We start from the raw sequence: 21,824 nt of genomic DNA, 5'->3' as shown, positions 1-21,824 counted from the left end.
TGTGTGTAATCTACGTACCTATATATATACAAAAAAATTGGGTGTCGGTATGTAATATCGAAAAACATAATAATATTGTACACATGATGTATTTGCGTTGTTGATAACAAAAAAACAATATTTCAATAATTTTGACGCTCTATAAACAAGTCCACATTTGTTTCGGGACTTTCACTGGAAGGTAACTGATGTATGCGGGAATATGATAAGTTACGTTTTTTTTTTAATTCTGTGCTGACGAAGTTGCGGGCGAGAGCTAGTATGTTATAAATCTAGAGTATGTAATAGTGTGTTATAAAAATTATAATTCCAACAGTGATGCATTTGCGAACGTAACAATAATTATAATTACGATCCCGTCTCTGCGTCGTCTTAGCTGTATAGGTAGGTTGTTAGGGAGCGGTCGGGATCGATCGAAGGGTGGTCACCCTTCCCGCACCGCGAACCCCGCCCGGTCCACACGGTTCCCGGATCACGACGCACCCTCGACAGTGTGCGATCCCAAATATCACATCATTGAATCGACGATCGTAATGAAAGAAGACATTGACCGAGGCGTTAACATTGAAAGTTTTATCCAAGTGTGAAATTTGTAGTTACGAGTAATAGTTACTAATCTTACTCCTTACTATATACTACTTAATACTAATATTATAAATGCTAAAGTTTAGATCTATGGATGGATGGATGGATCGATGGATGTTTGTTACAAGGTACCTCCGGAACGGCTCAACGGAACTTAAAAAAATTTGGTACATATATTATATTAGTTATTAGGTTCGTGAGGGCGGAGTCGCGGGCCACAGTTATCTACTAATATTATAAATGTGAAAATTTAGATGGATGGATGTGTGTTAGAAGGTATCTCTGGAACGGCTCTAAGTATCTTGATGAAATTTGGCACTGATGTAGAACATAGTCTGAAAGAACACTGAGGCATTCTTCCTTATTAAGTTTTCAGGAGTTAATTCAGATTTGTTGGTTGAAAGAAATGTATGAAAGACTATGTACTGTAACTTAACACTTTTATAAAAAGATAAGTCGTTCTACTCAGTAGAATTTGTAGTAGCAGTTTACCTTTCACCTTTTCTATCTTACATCTATTATTTAAGTAGTAACAAGTCATGACATAAATAAAATACATCGAGATTCGAGATCTTGCGGTCTTCGCTCGACTCAAACCCATGCCTCTTCAAGGCAAACAGTGGCAAACAGCAAATATTGGCTACAATCAAAAACCGGTTCAGACAAGTCAACTGGTACTTCAGTGTATTTCCTTCGTCAATACTTACAATACTCTTAAACAATCTATACCAATCAACAAACAATTGGAAGACCAATAAAAATGTATTAATTTCACACATTATATATTTTGGTCAGATTCAAGCCCTATATTTTAAAACAACAATGGATAATGTTGAGATGTCATGAGTAACTTTATTAAGTACAATTTTAAGATATTTATGTACAACAACGCGGAAGCTTATTAATCTAAGTAATAAGAAACTCTTAAACTTGATATAAAAAAGTTTTTGAGTTTAGTTAATTCCATCAAAATTGCATCGTGTTTTGAGTTTGTAAAAACGGTTGACAAAAAAGAACTTTCCACAACACTGCTCGCTACTGCTAACACTGCTAAGGTATAAAGATATGATGTATTACTACCATGGGTTTTTACTGCCGAAACACTTGTACCAATAATATACATTATACGTGTACATACCTCTAATATGTATATATTTACTTCTGTCTTAATCCCTTCAAAAATCCGATATAGCAATACGTTTTTGTGAGATGTATTGGTAGTGAGAACACATGGTTTACGCATTCATGTTCGTCGGTAGTTGCTATTCGTATATCGATTACTATAAATACTAATCTCTATTGGTTTTAAACAAATATCCATTCAAATCTTATCGCTTTAATTTTTTTCTAATTCATTAATGTATGAAAATAACTAAAGCACTATTAATTTATTAATATCCGTTATTAATTACTCAAGCAAAAGCTTATGAAACCCTAAACCCATTTGTACTTAATACTAGGTATTGTTCTTTGCAACTTTGTAAGTTTTAAAGTTACCAGACCAGAACTTTACAAGTTTGTTTTGCTTCTCATACTCGTAACAATTGAACAAAAAATTTTAACGTAATAAAATTAAAGAAGGATTTTTAAATATTAGATTGTAAACAATTATTGTGATGTACAATAAATTGCAGTATTCAAAACAACTCGACAAAAATTGTAGCGTTAAGCGGAGCTCTTCGAATGGAATATTACCACCACATTAAACAATATCATGCAGCAAAGACGAAGTTCGCCTCCAGCACAACTAAGTTACGAACTTGTCAGAACTGTTTCAAACTTCCAAAGCTAATTAGCGTGTTTCAATCTTCAATGCCGGCTGTAAAAGTTGTACGGGGCTGGCCGAGTGAAAACCAACGCGAGTGTAGGCAAATGCATACAAGTCGAGTGCTATTTTTTATACCTTTAGCAAGTCTATGCAAGTAGCCAAATTAGACAAGTGATTAATTTCTGCTGGCGCTCGGATCAACGTAGAGACACCTTTGGCCAAGAGCACGCGAGCTCCTTTGATTTGTGTGGAATAACCGACACCACTCCGAAGTGTGGGAAATGGTCGCGAGCGGCTGCAAGTCGTGACAAGCTACTTTAAATGAGCTCTATACAGGTTGGCGTTTGTGCACGTGCCTTAACGTGCAAATGTTGGGGCGACCGATGCCGAACGATGGCAAGCAATGCAAATGTACTGTCTATACGTTGGTATTCGCCTAGAGAAATTTTCGCGTCTTTCATTCGCTCTGAAAAACTTCGATAATATTTTGCAAACATGTTTTATCACTGTAAAAGTGATACGGTGCATATGGTGGGGGGATCACTGGTAGGTTACGAGTTATTTTTAGTGAGTCCTAAAATCTACTTTGTGATTGAGTTGAAGTTGAGTTTTGTTTCTTATTAGAATTTACAGTCTTATTGGTAATACTTTTTTAATCTACGAATTCTTATACTAGAAAATCTTTCTAGCACCAAATACCAACACTTAAGTCCCCAATTTTCTCAGGCAATCAACAGGTTCTCTCGCCTTTCAACAAAATCTCTTAGAAGTAATTTGAAATGTTTTTGATGGGTCTAACTTTAAATGGCTGAGAACAGAAGGCAGTTAGCATCAAATCTTAAAGAGTATAGCTGCTCGAAAAGTAATCTAGCCAACATTATTCTTTTGCAAAATGTTGAGGCGACTAAGGTCGTAAGTAGCATAGATTATGAGTCTGTCTCTCTCGTCGTTTCTCTATTGTGTTGACTTAATTTGGTACCACGAGTAGGGATAGGGGCCTTGTTTAGGCAATACGCGTTTAGCATTCCAATTAGGGGGTGCTAGGGAGAACTAATTATAAAAGCAGAGCTCGATGCATCTAGGTACAAAATATTCGGACTATATTGATTTTTGATCACCAGACTGTTTCGCAAAGAATAACCTGAAATAAAGTTTTCAAATAGGTAGTAACCTATCTTAGTCATAAACCAAGAAAGGTTTTGGATCCAGAAAGGACCTAATATGATCACAGGAGCCTTATGTTTAAAAATTAAGTTCGTAAGCTTTATTTCAATGTAGAGTTGCGAAAAGCGTGTGAAGCTTGTGAAGAGCTTTCGCTGTTCATTTACGTAGGTAATACTATTATAAATTAGTTATGGATGTGAATAATTTAGCGTGTATAGTTTGTTTTTGGCTTTTTTACACAAAATTGTATCCTTTTTATATCTTAAATAGGATTTGGTAAAGGGACGTCGATAATCATCTCGAATTTTTTAGCTTCTAAATCTAACACATTCAAAACGATATCTAAAAACGGGCACCCCGAAAGTATTCGAGGGACAGCAACAGAGGGCAGGTAAAAAAGGGACATCGCTATACCAAAACTTTCCGATCTAACATTTCTCGGGCGCGTCGCCAGTGTGGCAACGTCTGTGGCCGGGCCCGCGAGCCGGGTCTGTGAGGCTTGGCAACATCGCACTCACAGGCCTGTTTGGAATATCCACTGCTCATCACATTTGTCAATTCAGAAACGCATTTTACACATACCTAACTACCTAAGGTAAGTACTTACTGGGTTTTAGTATGATTTTTTATGGACTCTTGTACTAACTTAACCTAAAAAGATTTATTTTAAAGTGATATTTGTATCAGTAACTCAAGTAAAATTATCGTTGCAAGGAATACTGGAAGATAATTAACTCCATCAATAATTCCGTTCGTAACGTTCACTGTTCTAAACCACCATTGGATGAGGACCATAATACAAATTTCTTTGTGCGGATAAACAGGTACATCGACGATTTTATAATATTATGCATATCAAAAATGAAGAACAATTTTTCGTAAGACACGAAAAACACTTTAGAATTTAACCTAACCAACGGCCAGTGGAACCATTCATATATAAGATGCGCGGAGTCGAAAAACTTCTAAACTAATTAACATTAACCTTATCACCGATTCGTTAAGTTCTAAAATAAATGATGACGATAAAACTTTTCGTTTCTTAACCTAAAGTACTGTATAAGTTAAAAAATGAGACAAGTAATAAATTTTTGAAATGAATAATGCCCTTGTACAGTCCAAGAATGAACTACATATTTCATTTAGGATCGAATATCATATAGCAAACTGTCACCATTACAATGACATTTCAAATAACATTTCACCGAAATGGGTAGGAAATAAAAGTCTTCGACTGTAAGTGGTATCATTGACGACCCCCGGGTGGGGGACTGACTGCAGACATACAGAACGACTCGCACGAGAGGTGCACCGGCAATAATCAACGGTGCACCCCCAATACGGAGCACTGGGAAATAAAACCACCTACTGCTGGCTAACGAAAATGGTTTATTTGATACGTATTTCGCCTTATAATGGTACTTAGATGCCTGACTATGCATGATCCTTTACACGATCTACATATGTGTATGTGTGTGTGTATGTTATGTGCGCCCCAATCTTCTAGACTTCCTGCCACAGATCAAGTATGCCCTACATATTTTTCTCGTCGCTGTGCAATCTTCCAGTACTATGCACAGGCTCTGCGCTAGTCATTGTCGTTGATATGAACACCGATGCCTTGAAGATAAGATACATTTGATTTAAATAAGTCACTAACTGCCACAGTACTTTGTTGTGGATTTAATATGAGAAACCTGCACTAAGGGTGTGTTTAAATAACCGCTAAACAACCCTGAGTACATCAGTTAGTTTTAAAAGGATAAAATATTTTTAAGATGTAAACATGTAATTTAATTTCACTATTTGGACAATTGTTAGTACAGCTACGAGGATTACCGATACTTTAGCAAAGAAGCATTAGATATTTTTTATTGTTTTAATTACCTTAAAGCCTTGTTTGTTTACTGTATAAAGGTCAAGTCAACTATGAAATTCCATGTCGAAATTATTTTTTTTTAATTTTTTTAAATAGCATTTAAAACAACAGTCGTGAAGTTCCAACTAGATTGTTTAAGTAGACTAAAAGGAGATGAATAAAAAAAAAACAATATGAAACATCCAAGTGCTTTTTTATTGTTTTATACATTTGGAAGTTTTCGATAGAAAAAGTTACAAAAAGAACTTAAAGCCCGCTTTCATCAACCAGCCTCTAAAGTATTCTTAGATAGGTCTCTCTTTGTTAAAGGGTTTCCCTTATTCTAACTTTTACCTAAATTCCTCTTAAAATTTGGTGACACTTAAACATTGGTGAAAACTCACTAAACGCTGTTTAAGGGACTCCTAAATTTAAGAGAGTGTAGGTGATGACGGCCATGAGTCGCATTATAAACAACATAAAGTAATTCATATTTAAGATGAAGACAATCATGGCGAGTCGAGAGGCCGTTATCAAGTCTGTTCCACTCTCGAGCAAACGAAACAGGGAAGGAAATGACAGTCGATAGCCCTGCGAACTTTTGATAGGCACGTTATGACTCATGTTACGTTATATTGACACCGAATAAGCAGAATCATGTCAGTCCTAACCGTAAAATTCCACTGCTATGAGACTTGTATTAATACATATTGTGATCCCTTTCGTTCTCTTTGACAAAACAGAGACTGTCGTTTCAAGGCTGTGGAATTCTACTTTAATAATGATATAGCACAACACAATTAGTGGCTGTTGACAAAACACAAAGTACTACAACAAAGTATTTTCTTGTAACTTGTTTTCAAAGAACGTGATTAAATGTTGAATATCAGGTGTTAAGCTTCTAGAACTTTCGATCATTATTCGTTGAATTGTCAATAATATAGTCTTACTATAAAATATTTTGAGCAAATAGTTTACATTATTTCAATAAGAATCCGTGCCAGCTTTAATACCATCTCAAGAATGTATTTTAGGCTATTTATGGACAGATCGACGCAGCGTGGCAGTTTGCAGGCCTTCCGCAAGCTGTGGGTAGCACAGGACCCATCATCGTGGCAATCTTTGTTGATGACACGTGTGAAATGGAACATGAATTAAAACTACTCTTGTACGCTAATAAGAAAGTTTTCGCAATTATAAGAACAGCAATCTTTTCATTCTTTCATATTAATTTGCTAAATAAGAGATTTTATCAACATATAATATCTGAAAAACAAACTAGGCGCCATATAGACTACGTTATAATGAAAGATTCTGCATATTTTAACATTTCTTGGGGTGAATATGGCGAAGTTGTCAAAGAACGTTTGTTACAGAAACAAATCAGTTGGAAATGTTGCGTCTATTCCGCCGATTTGACGTGGGTAGTTCGAGACGAAGGTGAATATATTACTGACAAACTTGTTTATTATTTATATTATAAACATGAATACATTACTTCATAATATTATCATCCACATTACATTTTATATAACCTCATTATTGAATGTGAAACTTGGATTCACATATATTGTTCACATTCCCTTTGAAGAAACAATAACAACAATATTAGCCGCACGCAGAAGGTTTGCCGATGACACCTCCTCCCTCTAACACCGACTGCAACCCGCATTTGTCTGCTTAGTACCGTGAGCTTCAGCACACGAGTTCTATGCATCAGTACAAATTTCACTGCAGTAACCCATAGAGACGTGCAATGTACAGGCAAACACTTACATGCATGTGACAGAACTGTACAGAAATAATAATGACTAGTGACTAAAGAGAAATATCTTGTTGGGGGACCAGTTTTAGGTGCCATTCGCATTCAATGAACGACGTCTTATTTTGTACAGCTCGTCCAGAAATAACTAGGTAACATGTACGAAAGATATTTTGCATTTATCGTAATGAAAAAAGAATTATATTTAGTAGTGGTTAAACTGTGAAATAGAACGAGAACCCTACGTTTTCGACCCCCGCATTATTTATAGCCGTCCTTTTGTAACAGGGTATTGAATCCAGTAAGATATCCCCGTCATGCTAAAAATATAGCGCAAAGATAGTAATCAATACGGCAAAAAAAGTAAGTAAGAAAAATCAACGTTGAAGGCAAAATATCTATTTTTACTGACAAAAGATGGGGGCAGTCGTGAAATAAAAGATTTTATTTTTATTTTCACAGTTACTATATACATCGTATCAATTCAAACTAAAATAACTAGGTCACAAACAGGCACGAGAGAACAAGAAACTTACAAGGGAGGAAAATTGAACGAATGATGGTTTTATTGCTAAGAGCTTCTAATTAGAAGATATCATATAAAAGAATTATGCAACAAATTGTATAACATAAACATTTTCGGATTTTCACCGTAAAGATGTTTTAGTAAAAATGTTACCGCAGTGGAATTTCACGGTAAAATTTTTAGATGCACTTATTTGAATTGAAGTATTCAAATTCATTCCAACATTTGTAGAAAGTCTAACAATATGTGTACAGGTGTGAATAGAATTTTTGTGCATGTGTGTGTGTGTTGTGCATAAGTGTGAGTACAATAACGTGAAGTCATGGCGTTCTTTTAAATTGATTAAAGTGCATCTATATCGTCGCGTGTGCTTTATGTATTACCGTAGTTTCCGAATAAGAGGTAATAAGAAATGTCAAGTTAGACATATATGTGTGTTAACGAATATACACATCAGTTCCGAAATCAAATTAATTATATAAGATTTTAGCTTATATTATAAATGCGAAAGTAGCTCTGTCTCCGTCTGTCTGTCTTGCTTTTTGTCAGAATATGGGAGGTTTATGTGAATGTTTTGATATGATATTAGCCCAAGTCTATAAAAATGCTACCCACAGTATATCACGCAGATAAAGTCTTGGGTACAGCCTAATAAGAAATTTTGGTAATATTTGTATTGAATTTTAATCTGTATGTGGACTTCCCGCCATTGCAGTCTACTTCGATGATGCTGGCTTATTCATATTACCGTGGATTTTCACTACCGAACACTAACGCAAAAAAATGTTGTCGTCCCTCTCGTTCTCTTTGAAAAAACATAGACAACAAAATAGTTTTGTATCGTTGCTCCGGCAGTGGAAGCCCACAAGTTGTATAAAATTGAAAATGAAAGTGATTCTAATATAAAACTTGTTTGTCTTTGCTATTAAATCTTGTTTTTGGTTAGCGGTACAAATAATTTCATCACATATTGTGACTATTAGTGTGTTTATCTTTAGAAATTTACCTGTAATTTTTTTTTTTTGGTAATTATTAAATATACAATGTTTGCTTGTATTATTGTGACGAGGTAAAGATATTGTTTTCGTCATATGTGGTAATGTACAAAGCCAGAACAAAGCCAAGTTCTGCCAGACATGCGCTCTAGACATGTAAACAATTGTTTACTCAATACTATTGTACCAATTTTTTCTTGGTTCCTCTTAATCGTTAAGGATATCTCATAAAACAAATAAATTCTTCAGCAGTCTATAAGTTTCTTGTATGGATGTCATAGTTATCACATAAAAGGTTCATTGTTTAGATCAATATAATTCGTATATAATTTTTAACAAAAAGCTGATTCTTTTGGTAGAATGTGATAATAAAAATCCAACATAAAATTTCAAAATAAAGACTATATTATTGATAGGCTTATTAGACTCAGGTAAAGTTCCAAAATAACATTTTAATAAAGATATTGAATATAACTCAATAGTTACAATGTAGGTACCTTATTACTTTGCTTCATTATTCAATTTTTAACAGCGGAGTGTAGCATCGATGGCGGATATATCGGCAAACTATGTAGGTACCTAGGCACAGAAATAGTTTGACCCAATGAAAGGTCAACTTTGTTTCACTCTGCTATTTGTACTGTTTTAGTAAACAATTCTCCAGTCTCACTTTCAGTCAAGGCGAAAGATGTGATAGCTCGGCTTACGTAAGCGCTGCCTGCGTACACAGCATGCCCGCGCGGATGTAGTATGAACTCACAAGGCCAATACTTTCATTGAGATCAGACCGTGATTCTGCAATCGGGCGTCAATCGTCGCAGCGATCAGACGCCACTTGAGCACGTAACCGCCAATTTGTGTGCAAATAAACAAGACCATGGACCGATAAAGACTGTCGCGCCCCGCTGCGCAGGCACGCCGCGCCGCACCGGCCCGGTTCAATGACACGATTCGACTGATATAGAAGTAGCGCCATCTGTTATCACCCGGGGAAATATTAATTTCATTAGCAACAATCAATCACTTACGTGAAGATTTCGAGTTTCAGTCACACCTCGTCTGTCGAATCCGATAAATATGGATATGCACACACAAATAACAATAGCTTTTTGTTGACAAACAACCGGCCACACATGCAAATCACATCAACAACACAATCCTTAGCAAGGGCCAGGGACGGACTGGAGGCGATGCATCGTGACGCGATCCCTTTCGTGCGTAGGGCGAGAGCCAACGCCGCGCACATTGGTCGGGTAGGGGACCAATCGCGGAGGCGGCGCCGCGGTCGCAACGCGGTGGGGAAAACGAGAGAGGAATTCGCCAGTCAGTTCTGTCATTCGTTTCAAACATAAATTGGTGTGCGAGGCCACACCGCTTTGTATAGAGACACCAATCGGCAGCATGCGATTAGACGCCTGCGGATGGATCCGGGGCCGTTAACCTAGACCAGCCGAGCCCGGTCCGCGCTCCTGCAGCACTCCCCCTCAAACTGAACGTTTGCCATAAATAGGGCAGTCTATTCTAGCTGCACAAATCCCGGAATTGCTGTCCTTTTCCTCATCTGAACACCATCTTCCAATGCTACCTTAGTCGAATTAACATATATACCTATAATATGACATATACCTTTAAGAGCAACGAAATCGGCTTTGCTTTGAGATAGCATTCAGAGAATCCTCAGAGGTATAAGCTACAGTATATGAACGAAGCATCCGTAGTACCTGCACCTGCGTAATCAAGAATAAAAAAGTATCAACATTTCAAGATCAAATCTTGAAAGTCACCAAGGTGCAGTCTACTAATGAGGACAACTTCGCTATTTTAAACCATAGAATATACTTGAAAGAAAAATTGAAACAACAGTTTATAAAAAAGGATGGGGTTTTACGAACTCTCTCCGACACAAGCCATGGCAGCAATTGTTGACATACTCATTACGACAAACAAGACCCTCCCTAATTTACAAAAAGAAGTGATTTGCCAATCGTAAATACAATTTACATATACCATAATTGCCCGTTGTACCAATCAGAATCAAATTTGAACCATTACATTTGAAGGGTGGATTCGCAAGATGACTGAGGAGTAATGGAGTGGTTGAGAAAAAGTCACAATACATTTGACACGTAGTCGACCATCGAAGAATATTAACGGTACATAAAAGTTGTAAAGTAAATCTAGAAAGTATTATAAATGAACATTAAATCGATTCAAAATAGTATATTTCCTTGATTATATTAAAATTAACCTATTGACCTATTAAAATTAACCTATTGACCCGATAATTTATAATACTGTTACCCTACAACTTTACTGAGGCGACACTTGTATTAATACATATTGGAATCCCTTACATTCTCTTTGGCAAAACAGAGACAAAAATATTAATTCAAGGATCACTGCAGTCGAAACATACAGTAAAATCTTATCACTCATGTGAACACTCTTACGAACAAGATTTTCATTTTAATGCTCACAACGATAGTCACTGTTTGTTTAAATTTACTTTCGGATTCGTTCGTAAGGAATATTATTATTAATAGGTATAATTCTAACTGATGTCAAATACTTTGTGGTCTTTGTTGTTTCTAGCAGCAAATATTTGTTATTGATTCATTTCTCGCTTAAAACATGACATTGAGTCTTATCACAGAATAGCTGTAAATAATACTATCTAGCTTGTTTATGGATAAGCTTTATTGTGAGAATGCTAAGAGGTATTTGCACTATTTTTGTTGTTTGATGTTGGACGCGAGCACTCGCATCGACTATGTCCAGCCCTGGTGACCGCCTCGCCGGCCATGTTGTTCACTTCCCACCATGCCGCACCTCCCAGCATGTTACGGAAGTAAGGAGGGATAGATTCCTCGCGTAATAGTTGCCTGAAAAAATAATAAGTACCTAACAATAACAATAAAGACTGTTTTTTATAGGAGAAGGGGGCAAACGAACAACGGATCGAAAGTTATTTGATCCGACGCCCATAGACATCCGCAACGCCAGAGGAATCGCAGATGCGTTGCCGGCCTTTAAGGAAGGTACGAGTATACACTCTTTGACTGTAGAAAACTATTGAGATAAAGGGAGAAAAAGGATAAATCATAATCTTGGTCCCCAGCCTGCAGTGATTGACGCAATATAAATCGTCCTTTATTACTATAAACTACACAAAACTATAATAGTTAAATGTGGCCTCAAGTAGGCAATTATCCAATAACTATTTTGAAAAAATGGAAACAAAACTTCGAATATGTAAGTGACAAGAGGTGACACAAACTTTATTTGCGACTGTTAAGAATAAACCAATTTCGATCTCACGAGCTATCGGTGATTAGACTAAAGCTGTTTATTGTCCCTGTTTCATTCGTCGATTCGAGAATTGACAAAGTGCCGACGTGAAATATAAATGAAAAATTAAATAAAAATTTTTAAAATTCCTCAATACAGGTCTTGGTTCGCAGTTTCGTAGTAAACTTTAATATATCAGCACTTGTCAAAACAAAAAACCGAAGCTAACCCATACAAGTCAGTTAGAATTAATGAAATTCGATCAATAAAGCTATCCCTAATGTAGCCCCCACACATTAGGTTTTAACCATAGATGTATAAGCTATAGGTTATAGCCACAGGCACGTACTAGCGATGTGGCAAAACTGTACCTATTGGTCATACCTTCAAAGTTTAAACTATCATGCTTAAGCATAAATGATTAAGCGAATGAGCGTAAGTCTCGGGTTTACACTAAAGAAACTGTGAAAGAAGACTATACTTGAAGAACTCCTCTTCCTTGGCTTCTTCTCTCCGCCTACGCCAGTATCGCTGCAAGTTTTCATTCGGTCTCGATATCTCTTCTACCGCTCTGACATATTCGTCTTGCTTCTCTTGCCAAGCTCTTTTCAATTCTTCGCATGCCACTAAAATTACCCATATATTAGCAAAAAAAAATTACAAATATGTACAATCAAAAATAAAAACAAAAGTTCATACTTTTTACAAGCTCCTTTAGAATAGTTATGATTGAACGGAATTTATTTTGAGTATGTATTGTAAATTTAAGATAAAAACAAAATTTCAAGATGTTCACTGTTAGATTGCAGATGTACCTACTAATGTACGTAATGTTCTAGTTATTATTCATAGTTAATCTTATTCTTCTTGAATTATAAGCGCGTTCATAAACTAGGCGTACTACATATATCAACATTTCGTTTACAAATATATTGTTATCTCGGTTTTTTCAAAGCGACTGTGATGATAACGTTTTTGTACAAGCATGTCGACAATCGGATACTCACGGACAATGTAAAACTTACCTTCTCCAGTCTTAGCAAATATCGGCGGTTGAGGAAGTTTCTGACTTTCAGTTGTTATCGTCGGTCGAGCACTGCTATGTATGTTGTCAGAGAGCTCGTTCTTCAAGTCTAAGTAGATCCTACACAAAACATGTTAACACATAATCAATTTTACTCCTCTTTCCCTTCCCGCCCTTTCCTTAAAGAAAAGAATGAGAAAGTAAACTGTATTTGACAGAGGAGGGGATGAATAGGAAAACGAAATATTCCTTTTCTGTGAATACGGCGATTAAATGAAGGCACCGTATCTACAATTGCAGATGTCAAAGAGTAGCAGTCGCTTCGCTATTGAGTCGAATTCAGGTTACTGTTTGCACGTTTGCCACCTCACAAAGAAATTTGAGGGGATATTTCAAACGATCATTGCATTGTTTTTAATAACTCATCAACTAGAACATCAGCTATTACCCATTTTTTAATTTATAACTTATAAAGATAAAGATATATGGTCAAAGTGGGCGGGAGTACCCTGAACGACAAGGCTTGATCAAAGAACATCGTTTATCAGAGGACTCTTAAACCCTGGGTGAATAGATGACAAACCTGTGAGCTATTTCTTGCAATTTTTCATCAGTTTTTTTCTCGTCCTCAGTTCTTGGGTCTCGGATAGGCACTTGTAGTATAGCTTCCGATTCAGATTGCATCATACGCCGGTATTTTAACACAGCCTTCACCATCTCTTTACCCCCTTTCATATCGTTCCTCGACTCTTCGTCCCACAATAACTCTAGTGTCCTTCGCATAATTACTTTTTGTTAGTTAAATCAGCAAAACGGTTAATAAGTTTACGATGATTAAAAAAAACAATAAAATAGCCATTCCATTATGATAATTAAATGCAAATGTATCTATCACAGTAAAATATTTTCAGAAACAGTTTTTTTTTAATTGCTTATTATTTGTATGTGCTTAGCACATGTACGTGCTCTACCTAAGCTCGCATAGGTTGATAAATAGTATTTATTTATTATTAGTTAATATGTAGGTAATAAAAAACCTTTCCATTGGTAAAAAAACTATTGACATCAGTGAAGTATTTTCAGTTTTTGCCGTTTGACCGTCATGCAAAGTCATGTAAAGTCATGTAAATGGTCGATGGTGTTTAGTTCGAAAGTCAAAGTTAATCGATGGTCTTGATCAAGTCAACAAGACTGCTGGCGCCCTCTAAAGGTGAATATGCTAAATTTACCTTAAAACATATGCTCTAGGTAGTCTTGGTAATTTAAACTCTTCAATACTCTTCGGCTCGGGTTGAAATCTTCCATACGGACGCATCCAATGATAAAAACCTTTGCCCGTGTCTTCTTTTAAGTCTTTAAACTTAAGATTCTTTGGCTTATCACAGTATTTAGACCGCATTAACCATTTCTATAATTACAATAAATGTTATAGGCATCTAAAGACCTCATACAAGTTTAGAAAAAGTAAAATGATATTCGTACTTCTGTTTCAGTGAGTTGTAATGGCGTAAGTATTGATAGAATTCTGCGATGATCTCCAAAAGTATCATACTCATTGATTGAACACCAAGGCTGCCAACGGCAATGATTCTTATATTGTTCCATAAGTGAACGATGAACCAGCTCAGAACAACTCATATCCCTGCGATAAGATAATTATTTGTTTATTAATTACTAGACGTTTTTTGACGGATTTGTTTAAATTTTGTATAGTTTCATACTAACCTCCTAAATACAAAAAATCTTAGGGCCTTTGCATCATACATTTCCCTACACTTTCCCAGTAACGTAAGGCAGGACGCGGTAGGTTTATATGGTACTTTTTCATCTTTGTTTTGTTCAACTTCGTCTTTTATCGGATCAGTCACAATATTGATTGCACCTTCCACGTCAACAACTATATTTTTACCGAAAGAATCCTTCATAGATAGCCATGTTTGTTCAATATCGCTTACGTTTGTCACATTGTTTATGTTGACCGTACATGTGGTAGTAGATTCACACTGATTGCAAGCTTCAAAGTTAATATTTAAACATGCACCGTCGAAATTGGCATTTGTTGATGTATCAAGCAAAAAATCGTATTTCCCATTTGCATCTAAGACAAGAGAAGTTTTATTTGGCGAATCAACAGTAATATCGCCATTAGCTTTATTAACAGTGACGGTAGCAAAGTTGGCGTTCTCTATTGTATGAGTCATATGAATTGATACATAACCGTCCATTCTCATTTCTATTTCCTCTTCTCTCACATTTTCACTTAAAGTGTTGCTTGTTGAACTATCATGTGATGCTAAACTTTCTTTACTTTTTGGCGATTCAACAATATCTTTTGGTGTCTTATCATTTTCAAATATAACACGCGAATTCAATAAATCAGTAGAATCGACCTCAGGATAAATTTCTTCATCATCAATTGAGTATGTCGTAATAATTCTGGTGTTGTCATGGAATGTTGCAACGAACATCCCATCTTTATTGAGCAAAGTATTAGTGCCATCCATTCGCCGAGAAAACACTTCACCCAAATTATAGTCCGTGGCCGTCCTTACTAGTAGCTTTTCTGCGCTTATGAGGTGATTGTTTACCCACTTCTCCTTTAAGCCAGTAGAATCCGTTATTTCGAATTCATCAATAAATAACTCGTATTGTGGCGTGCCGACCGAAGTTTCATTCTGTTCAATAACACTTTTCGAAGACTTTGATGCGGATTTACCTAGCTTGTCTTTTGCGGTTGCGGATTTACCCTTGACTTTTTTATTTTTCTCCGAACTACTGGCGCTGCGAATTTCCTCTGTAATTTCTTGATGTACAATTCTTTTTGCACATTTGATTATTTTAATATAGGTGGCGTCCGGTCTGTATATTTCTATAATACCAGATTTTTTAAAAATAACCACTTCACCATCTAGAGTGATACAACGCATGTCTTCATTGATATTTGTTACATGACTTACATAAAATTGTTTGATATGATTAACTTTGGGTGAATTATCTTCATTTACACTCTCTATTATAAGACCGTTGGGCCACGTTATTACGAAAGTATGGTATAATTTTGAATCACATATTAAAGTGTTAACTGAACTGGATGTTTTAACTTTGCTCTTACTTGAGTTTACATTTTGTTTTGTTTTACTTTGGCTACAAAGTGAAGTTACAACAGGTATAGGTGGTTCATGCCAATTTTTCTTTAGATAGTATGTTACTTGATCTTTACTTATAATTCTAAAGGATTCATCAACATTATCGGTATTGGTAGGAACAACATCCCCTATTTTTTTTTGCATCCAAAATTCATTATTTTCGTTACCCGGAACCACATTTAAAACTAAATACTCCAAATTCATTGGTATAATAATAGTGTAAAAACTGCATATTTTTGTACCGTCTTTAGAAAAAAAAATCGAATCTTTTCCGAATACTTCAACTCTTCTTTCTCCTAAGTTATAGCCGGAAAATCTTTTTAGGTACGAATTATATTCCGAAACATTATCAGCATCAGATGTCACATCGACACCTTTCTTTTTGTTTTCTTGTGTAGATTTTGTTTTGCGGCTACTTTTGGAATCTGGACTGGAAGTCGATGAAACTATCATTTTAGGCAATAAGTTACTTTGTTCTAAATCCTCTTCCTCGAGACTATCATTTTGTATTCTTTCTTGATATTTCAGAGACCCTGTAATTAAGAGCTCAGAATCTATATCATCAATATTTTCAACACAATTTTTTGCTGGGACTTTATCTAAGGACTCTTTCCATTCTAATTTAGTTTTCAACAGAGTGCTTTCATCGTACAGTTTTTCTTCGTCTTGAATCCATTGATATTCCTCCTCAAGTACGAAATCAAAAAAGTCTTGCAAACACACGGGGGTTGGTAAATGACAACGCCATTCTTCTCGAGAAATTCCATCACTATCATGATTATTATAAAACATCATAACAAAATCATCAGTTACTTCACAATATTTATAGTTTAAGCAATTAAATTTGGTAAACGCTTTGAGTAATACTTGTAAGGCATTAATTCCAGAAAAATCTTCGAAAAAATCATATTCGTCAATTAAATGATTTACAGGCTTATCGTTTGTTATTTCAAGTGCAGATACTAGTTCGCTTAAATCGGGACAATCAAACAGAAGCTCAACTCGTTGCTCCTCTGAGCTGCTTCCAGATGAAAACTCTTTGGTATAGCTGTTACTTTTTACAATAGTCGGGCTCGGGGGAGAAGTAGCACTGCTCGTCCAGAATAACGACGTTGTTTTGGGAAAGGGTTCCGCGAAAGTACTACGTTTTAAATATATTTTCTTAAATTCAGAAATACTGGTTGGCGGAACGCTCCCTTTTTTCAAAGAACTCCTATTATTATAAAGTTTACGAAAAGACAACATGTGAACTAGTCTACTGAACAAGGAATCGTCAAGTTCTTTTTTGTCGAAACATGAGTGTAGGGCGCTGAGGTGAAAGTTAACCTTCGCCTGTAACTCTTCTGAAGGAATTGCCTGATTTTGCCACAAGTTGCAAATAGGCATGTTAACTAACGAAGACCAAATTATATTGTCCAAATTAATATGTTCTAAATGAAAAGTAGTGCATTGTGCACAATCTCCATAGTTTATAATTACTGGATCTTTATATTTGTCATACTCTTCACCACAAGTTATTCGGTATTTTTTTTTATTAAAATCACCCTTAGATAAAGTATCAAAAACTTTGTTAATAAGATTATCGGCTTTATCAAAATTAGTGGGACTTTTAGTACTAAAACTATTTTGCATTATTGTAAAATCTGTCGACAGAGATGTTGTACCGCTTTTGCTGTCATAGGAAGCGTAGTAACAAATAGTTTGTAACATACTATCTATTATAGAAAAAATAGTGGTACATTCCAGAGGGATTTCGTTTAATTGATCACAGTATGTTTTTAACATGTTCACATTCTTACTTTCAGTGGGTATGCACTTGACATCCATGTTATCTAAATAATGTGCGTGTTGCCTCGTTAAATCTTGTATATCGTACATGAGGAAACTGAGCTCGTCGTACACTCGGTCAGCGCTACTCGACAACGTTTCACTACTGCCGTACGGCGGAGTGAAAACTATAAAAGCCATATCTTTAAAATTTTGAGCAGACGTATTGTCTAATCGTAATTCCTGTAATGTTTTCCAAAATTCATAAGATTTTTCTGCAGCCAACTCAATTGCACTATGTCCTCTTTTAGTTCCTGTAAAATAACCTGATGATATTTTATTGGATGTGGGATCAATCCTTATTTGAACAACCGCTGTTAGCGGAACGCCAATTTTCATGAGGCTCTCCAAGAGATAGGGCTCCAAAAATCCGGTAATGGCCAGATATAAATTAGGACCGTCAAGTGGAAAGTCATCTACGTAAACTTTATCTCTCCATTCTTCTCCTCTCACTCGAAGTAATGTGTTATATTTTTTGCCTTCTTCCGGTACTATAGTACTTATAGCATCTGTTTCATCTTTTTTGCCTTTAGTTTTGGGATGTGGAGGCTCGACCGGTTCACTCGGTTGGGCACTTTGAAGTGGCATATTATTTCTTATTTCAGAGCGATCTATCATTGTCAACGATTCGTTTCGCATGCCTTCTCTTACAACAAATATTTGCTTTTGAATAGAAAGATACTCTTGTTTCATTTTTAAAACAAGATGTTTTATTATAAGCGCGAGTATATCTGGGGGAATATCTTTCTTTTCTTTGAGGTACATGTGACCTTCCTCGAAAACTCGTAAGGTTTCATCTTTTACCTTCTTTTCAGCACCAAGTTGGTTGACCATGAACATGGTTTCAGATTTACAAATATTTTTGATTACAAACCTTTTTTCTTCCTTAGCGAATGTTTCGAATTTGTTTAAATACATGATTTCTTGTTCGCCTCCAGCTGTTTCAAAAATAACTACTTTAACGTTCCACGTAGGCTCATTTAAAGGTGTTTGCTCAATAAGTATTCGCCAATAATTATCATCATCGCCGCGGTCTTTCTCTTTTTTAGGAGGCATTTCGACTTTATATTCTTCCGGTCACTTTATAGAATTAAATAAATGACTTTTTGTTTTGTTGGAAAATGTCAAGTTGATGTTTTAATGAAATTTCTTATGTGGCGACCAGTGACATCATGTAACCGTTGTTTCAATCGATTAAAAAATAAAATCTATACATGTCAAAAAATCGAAAGGTCTGTATGTAATACCAAAAAAATGTGAGCCGTCATGGGACGCTTGGCAGATGTGAAACATCGTGTGTGTACAAGTAATATGCATAAAATATTAAATATTATAATTAAATAAATATATAAATAATGATAATGATAATGACAATGATGATAATAATGATAGTGATGATAGTAATGATAATAATGAAAATAATGATGATAATAATAATAAATTGGGGTAGGCTCCGAGCCCCTCGGTGGGGACGTATAGTGAGCTGATGATGATACCTCAGTATAGTGTGGCGACCCGTCGCCACGGCAAGCGTCGCCGCGCCAAAGATGCGGTTTACAAGTGATCCTATAGATGTTTCACATCAAGAATATATATATATATGTGAAACATCAAGTATATATATATATAAGTATATATATATATATATATATATATATATATATATATATATTTCGTACACATGATCTATTTGTACGATATGATGATTTTATTGGGACTTGAACGAAAAGGTAGCTGATGCACGCAGTGCGCTGATGAAATCGCGGGAGACCTCTACTTATAGTATATAAATATAATAAGAGGATAAAAGGCAAGAAATATAAAGACGTAAATTTGATATGTATAAATATATTTATTTGAACAATAATATTAACAGCCATTGGTACTAAACTAATTATATTCAACAATGTATACTAATCTGTGTATTTAATATTAAAGGAAAAACTGTGTGCGTTATCAAGTAAAAACTATAAGTTATTTAAAACTAGAAAGTATTTTTAACATGTCTTTTAGGATAACTTTTGGGATTTAGGAATCATAGTGGTTGCCGATCTGGTATTAGTGTTACACCAAACTTCCCATAAAACTGTTCTATTTCTACTTATTGGTATTGTTTGCCACAATTCATAATATCAACCATATACACCAACTACATACACATCCACATATTTTCCAACGAAAATCACCACAAAGTTTAGTTTTGGATTGTTTAATATACAACTAATCTATCGAGATTACCACTCTTTGGGCTTAGCTTTCCTATTTATAATTCCTAACAGATATTTTAACAACTTGTCATACATCAGGTAGTAGATTAACAATCCAATCACTAATTATGTTCATTCCTCTCTTGTTTATAGAATGTCCTAATTTAGGCATTACATGAAACTCTCCATTGACACCATATTTCTTCAATTCATTGTATGTATTTCTTCCCCAGGTCAGATCCACTAAATCATCATTGTCACCATGAATCTGAAGTAGTGGTGGCACTGGAATAAATTATTTCTTATGTTTATATACACCTCTAAATACCACACCCAGAGTTGTTTTAGGGATACCCATAAATGACACTTTTAGGAATTAATCAATAGGTCCTGTGTATAAGGACTGAAGTAACAAATTGATGATATATACTTTTTATGTTAAAAGCTACATCTTAGTCTATTTAACAACATTCACTAAACAAAAACACACATTTACAGATGTAAACATGTTTTTTTGCTGAAGTAAAATGGCCTATGCTGCATATTTTTCTATATGGTTGAAACTTTGAGAGCCTCTCCTGAAAAGTTGTCAATTTGCACATTTGCAACAAGCATAACAACAATCACAGTAACTAAGTGTCAACTGTTCTTGTAACACTATTTTGAACTTACATTTTATCCCTGAATTTTTACTGAGGTCTTGATACACAACGGATTGGTTGTTTAGAAAGGAGCTGAATGCAAACACACCAGCCAAGTTGCGCTCCCACCTGTAGCCCGTGTACAATGAAAGTGCTCCGCCCATAGAGAATCCACCTGGAATATCGAGAAACATATGTTTAAATAATTTTTCAAAGATGTTCCCCTCTCATATGTTCATCTCTTCACACATCAAAAATGGAAATAAAAATGGAAGAATAAACCTCTTATATATAGTTAATTACTTTAAATAATAAGGAATCTTACCAACAATAATTCTATTGATAGGAATGCCACCATCAACTTCACTTTTAATTAATTCTTTAACTTGCATTCCCATTCTTTCCACTGAATCCAACTTCTCTGCAACACTTTGGTTGATGTCCGCTCTATCAAACCATACATTACTTGGTTGACCACCAGCTGGAGTGTAAGGCTGTAACGGTGCTGTTGGATAAATCACTTTAATCTGTGGAAATTTGAAGTTTTTCGTCATTAAATTTACCCATTCTTGCATGTGCTCTCCATTTGCCCCTGAAAATAAAAATGTACAATTTTGTAAAACAGTTCCACCTCGGAAAGTTTTTTAGAGCGCGAAATTAAGGTTATTTCGTTCATTGTCATTTCCATAATTGGTAACAAATAATAAATTTCAACTAAAAAGCCTTTGTTTTGAGTATAAAAATTTTAGGTTATACAGTACAAACAAACCTGATCCATGGAAAAATATAACAGTGGCAGTATGTTTGGCACCAGTGTTTCGAGTGAAAGTTAAAGCGCTTAATTTAGACATTACTTATTAATGTATAGTTGTATAAATGCAGTGGAAAATGAAATATAATATAAGGTCAACAATACAAGACAAAATTTATGCTTCAAATTTGAACCTCCATAATATACTTGAGATGTGGAATGATTTTTTATTATGGCAACAAAAATTTCGTTTCCATGACATTGACATTTTTGATTGTCGTC

The 21,824-nt window shown here is 35.3% G+C and overlaps 3 protein-coding genes across 6 annotated transcripts in view; all 3 read right to left on the bottom strand.

Moving 5' to 3' along the window:
- The window catches only part of LOC106719751 (polyhomeotic-proximal chromatin protein), a 63,005-nt gene extending 53,152 nt beyond the window's left edge, over positions 1 to 9,853 (bottom strand). The window contains exons 1-2 of one of the 4 annotated variants that reach the window (XM_045686247.1): positions 9,329 to 9,623; positions 9,156 to 9,237 (exon numbers count right to left, since the gene is read on the bottom strand). In XM_045686247.1, coding sequence (XP_045542203.1) covers positions 9,156 to 9,173 — 18 coding nt within the window. In that variant the 5' untranslated portion in view covers positions 9,174 to 9,237; positions 9,329 to 9,623. Of the gene's footprint in view, positions 1 to 9,155; positions 9,274 to 9,328; positions 9,624 to 9,686 lie in introns of those variants that run through there. The other 3 variants (XM_045686251.1, XM_045686254.1, XM_045686248.1) reach the window with 3 other exon arrangements.
- Positions 9,854 to 11,368: 1,515 nt separating this feature from the next.
- LOC106719750 lies at positions 11,369 to 18,999 on the bottom strand. The gene is made up of 7 exons (XM_014514191.2): positions 14,696 to 18,999; positions 14,453 to 14,612; positions 14,200 to 14,378; positions 13,554 to 13,745; positions 12,972 to 13,090; positions 12,428 to 12,572; positions 11,369 to 11,540 (listed from the first exon to the last, which is right to left on the bottom strand). Exons 1-7 carry the CDS (start codon positions 18,997 to 18,999, stop codon positions 11,369 to 11,371), a joined length of 5,271 nt encoding a protein of 1,756 aa, XP_014369677.2.
- Positions 19,000 to 19,823: 824 nt separating this feature from the next.
- LOC106719927 (lysophospholipase-like protein 1) lies at positions 19,824 to 21,733 on the bottom strand. Its single transcript, XM_014514415.2, has 4 exons — positions 21,561 to 21,733; positions 21,117 to 21,383; positions 20,823 to 20,966; positions 19,824 to 20,435 (listed from the first exon to the last, which is right to left on the bottom strand). The coding sequence occupies exons 1-4, from the start codon at positions 21,640 to 21,642 to the stop codon at positions 20,239 to 20,241; spliced, it is 690 nt and encodes a 229-aa protein (XP_014369901.2). The 5' UTR covers positions 21,643 to 21,733; the 3' UTR covers positions 19,824 to 20,238.
- Between the last annotated feature and the right edge of the window lie 91 nt (positions 21,734 to 21,824).

The sequence above is a fragment of the Papilio machaon genome, chromosome Z (assembly GCF_912999745.1).
Source record: "Papilio machaon chromosome Z, ilPapMach1.1, whole genome shotgun sequence".
In the NCBI taxonomy this organism is placed as follows: Eukaryota; Metazoa; Arthropoda; class Insecta; order Lepidoptera; family Papilionidae; genus Papilio; species Papilio machaon.
Note: the sequence above shows the minus strand (reverse complement) of the source record. Positions and strands in the feature narration are given on the sequence as shown.

What these genes read in the sequence shown, in the direction of transcription:
- LOC106719750 (XM_014514191.2), bottom strand. Translation starts at nt 18,999, where the DNA reads ATGCCTCCTAAAAAAGAGAAAGACCGCGGCGATGATGATAATTATTGG. An exon ending in AGATTTTTTGTATTTAGGAG is followed by an intron (nt 14,613 to 14,695) that starts GTTAGTATGAAA and finishes ATCTTATCGCAG; the next exon opens with GGATATGAGTTGTTCTGAGC. An exon ending in CCTAGAGCATATGTTTTAAG is followed by an intron (nt 13,746 to 14,199) that starts GTAAATTTAGCA and finishes AATTATGCGAAG; the next exon opens with GACACTAGAGTTATTGTGGG.
- LOC106719927 (XM_014514415.2), bottom strand. Translation starts at nt 21,642, where the DNA reads ATGTCTAAATTAAGCGCTTTAACTTTCACTCGAAACACTGGTGCCAAA. An exon ending in TATCAATAGAATTATTGTTG is followed by an intron (nt 20,967 to 21,116) that starts GTAAGATTCCTT and finishes TCGATATTCCAG; the next exon opens with GTGGATTCTCTATGGGCGGA. An exon ending in TAAAAATTCAGGGATAAAAT is followed by an intron (nt 20,436 to 20,822) that starts GTAAGTTCAAAA and finishes AATTTATTCCAG; the next exon opens with TGCCACCACTACTTCAGATT.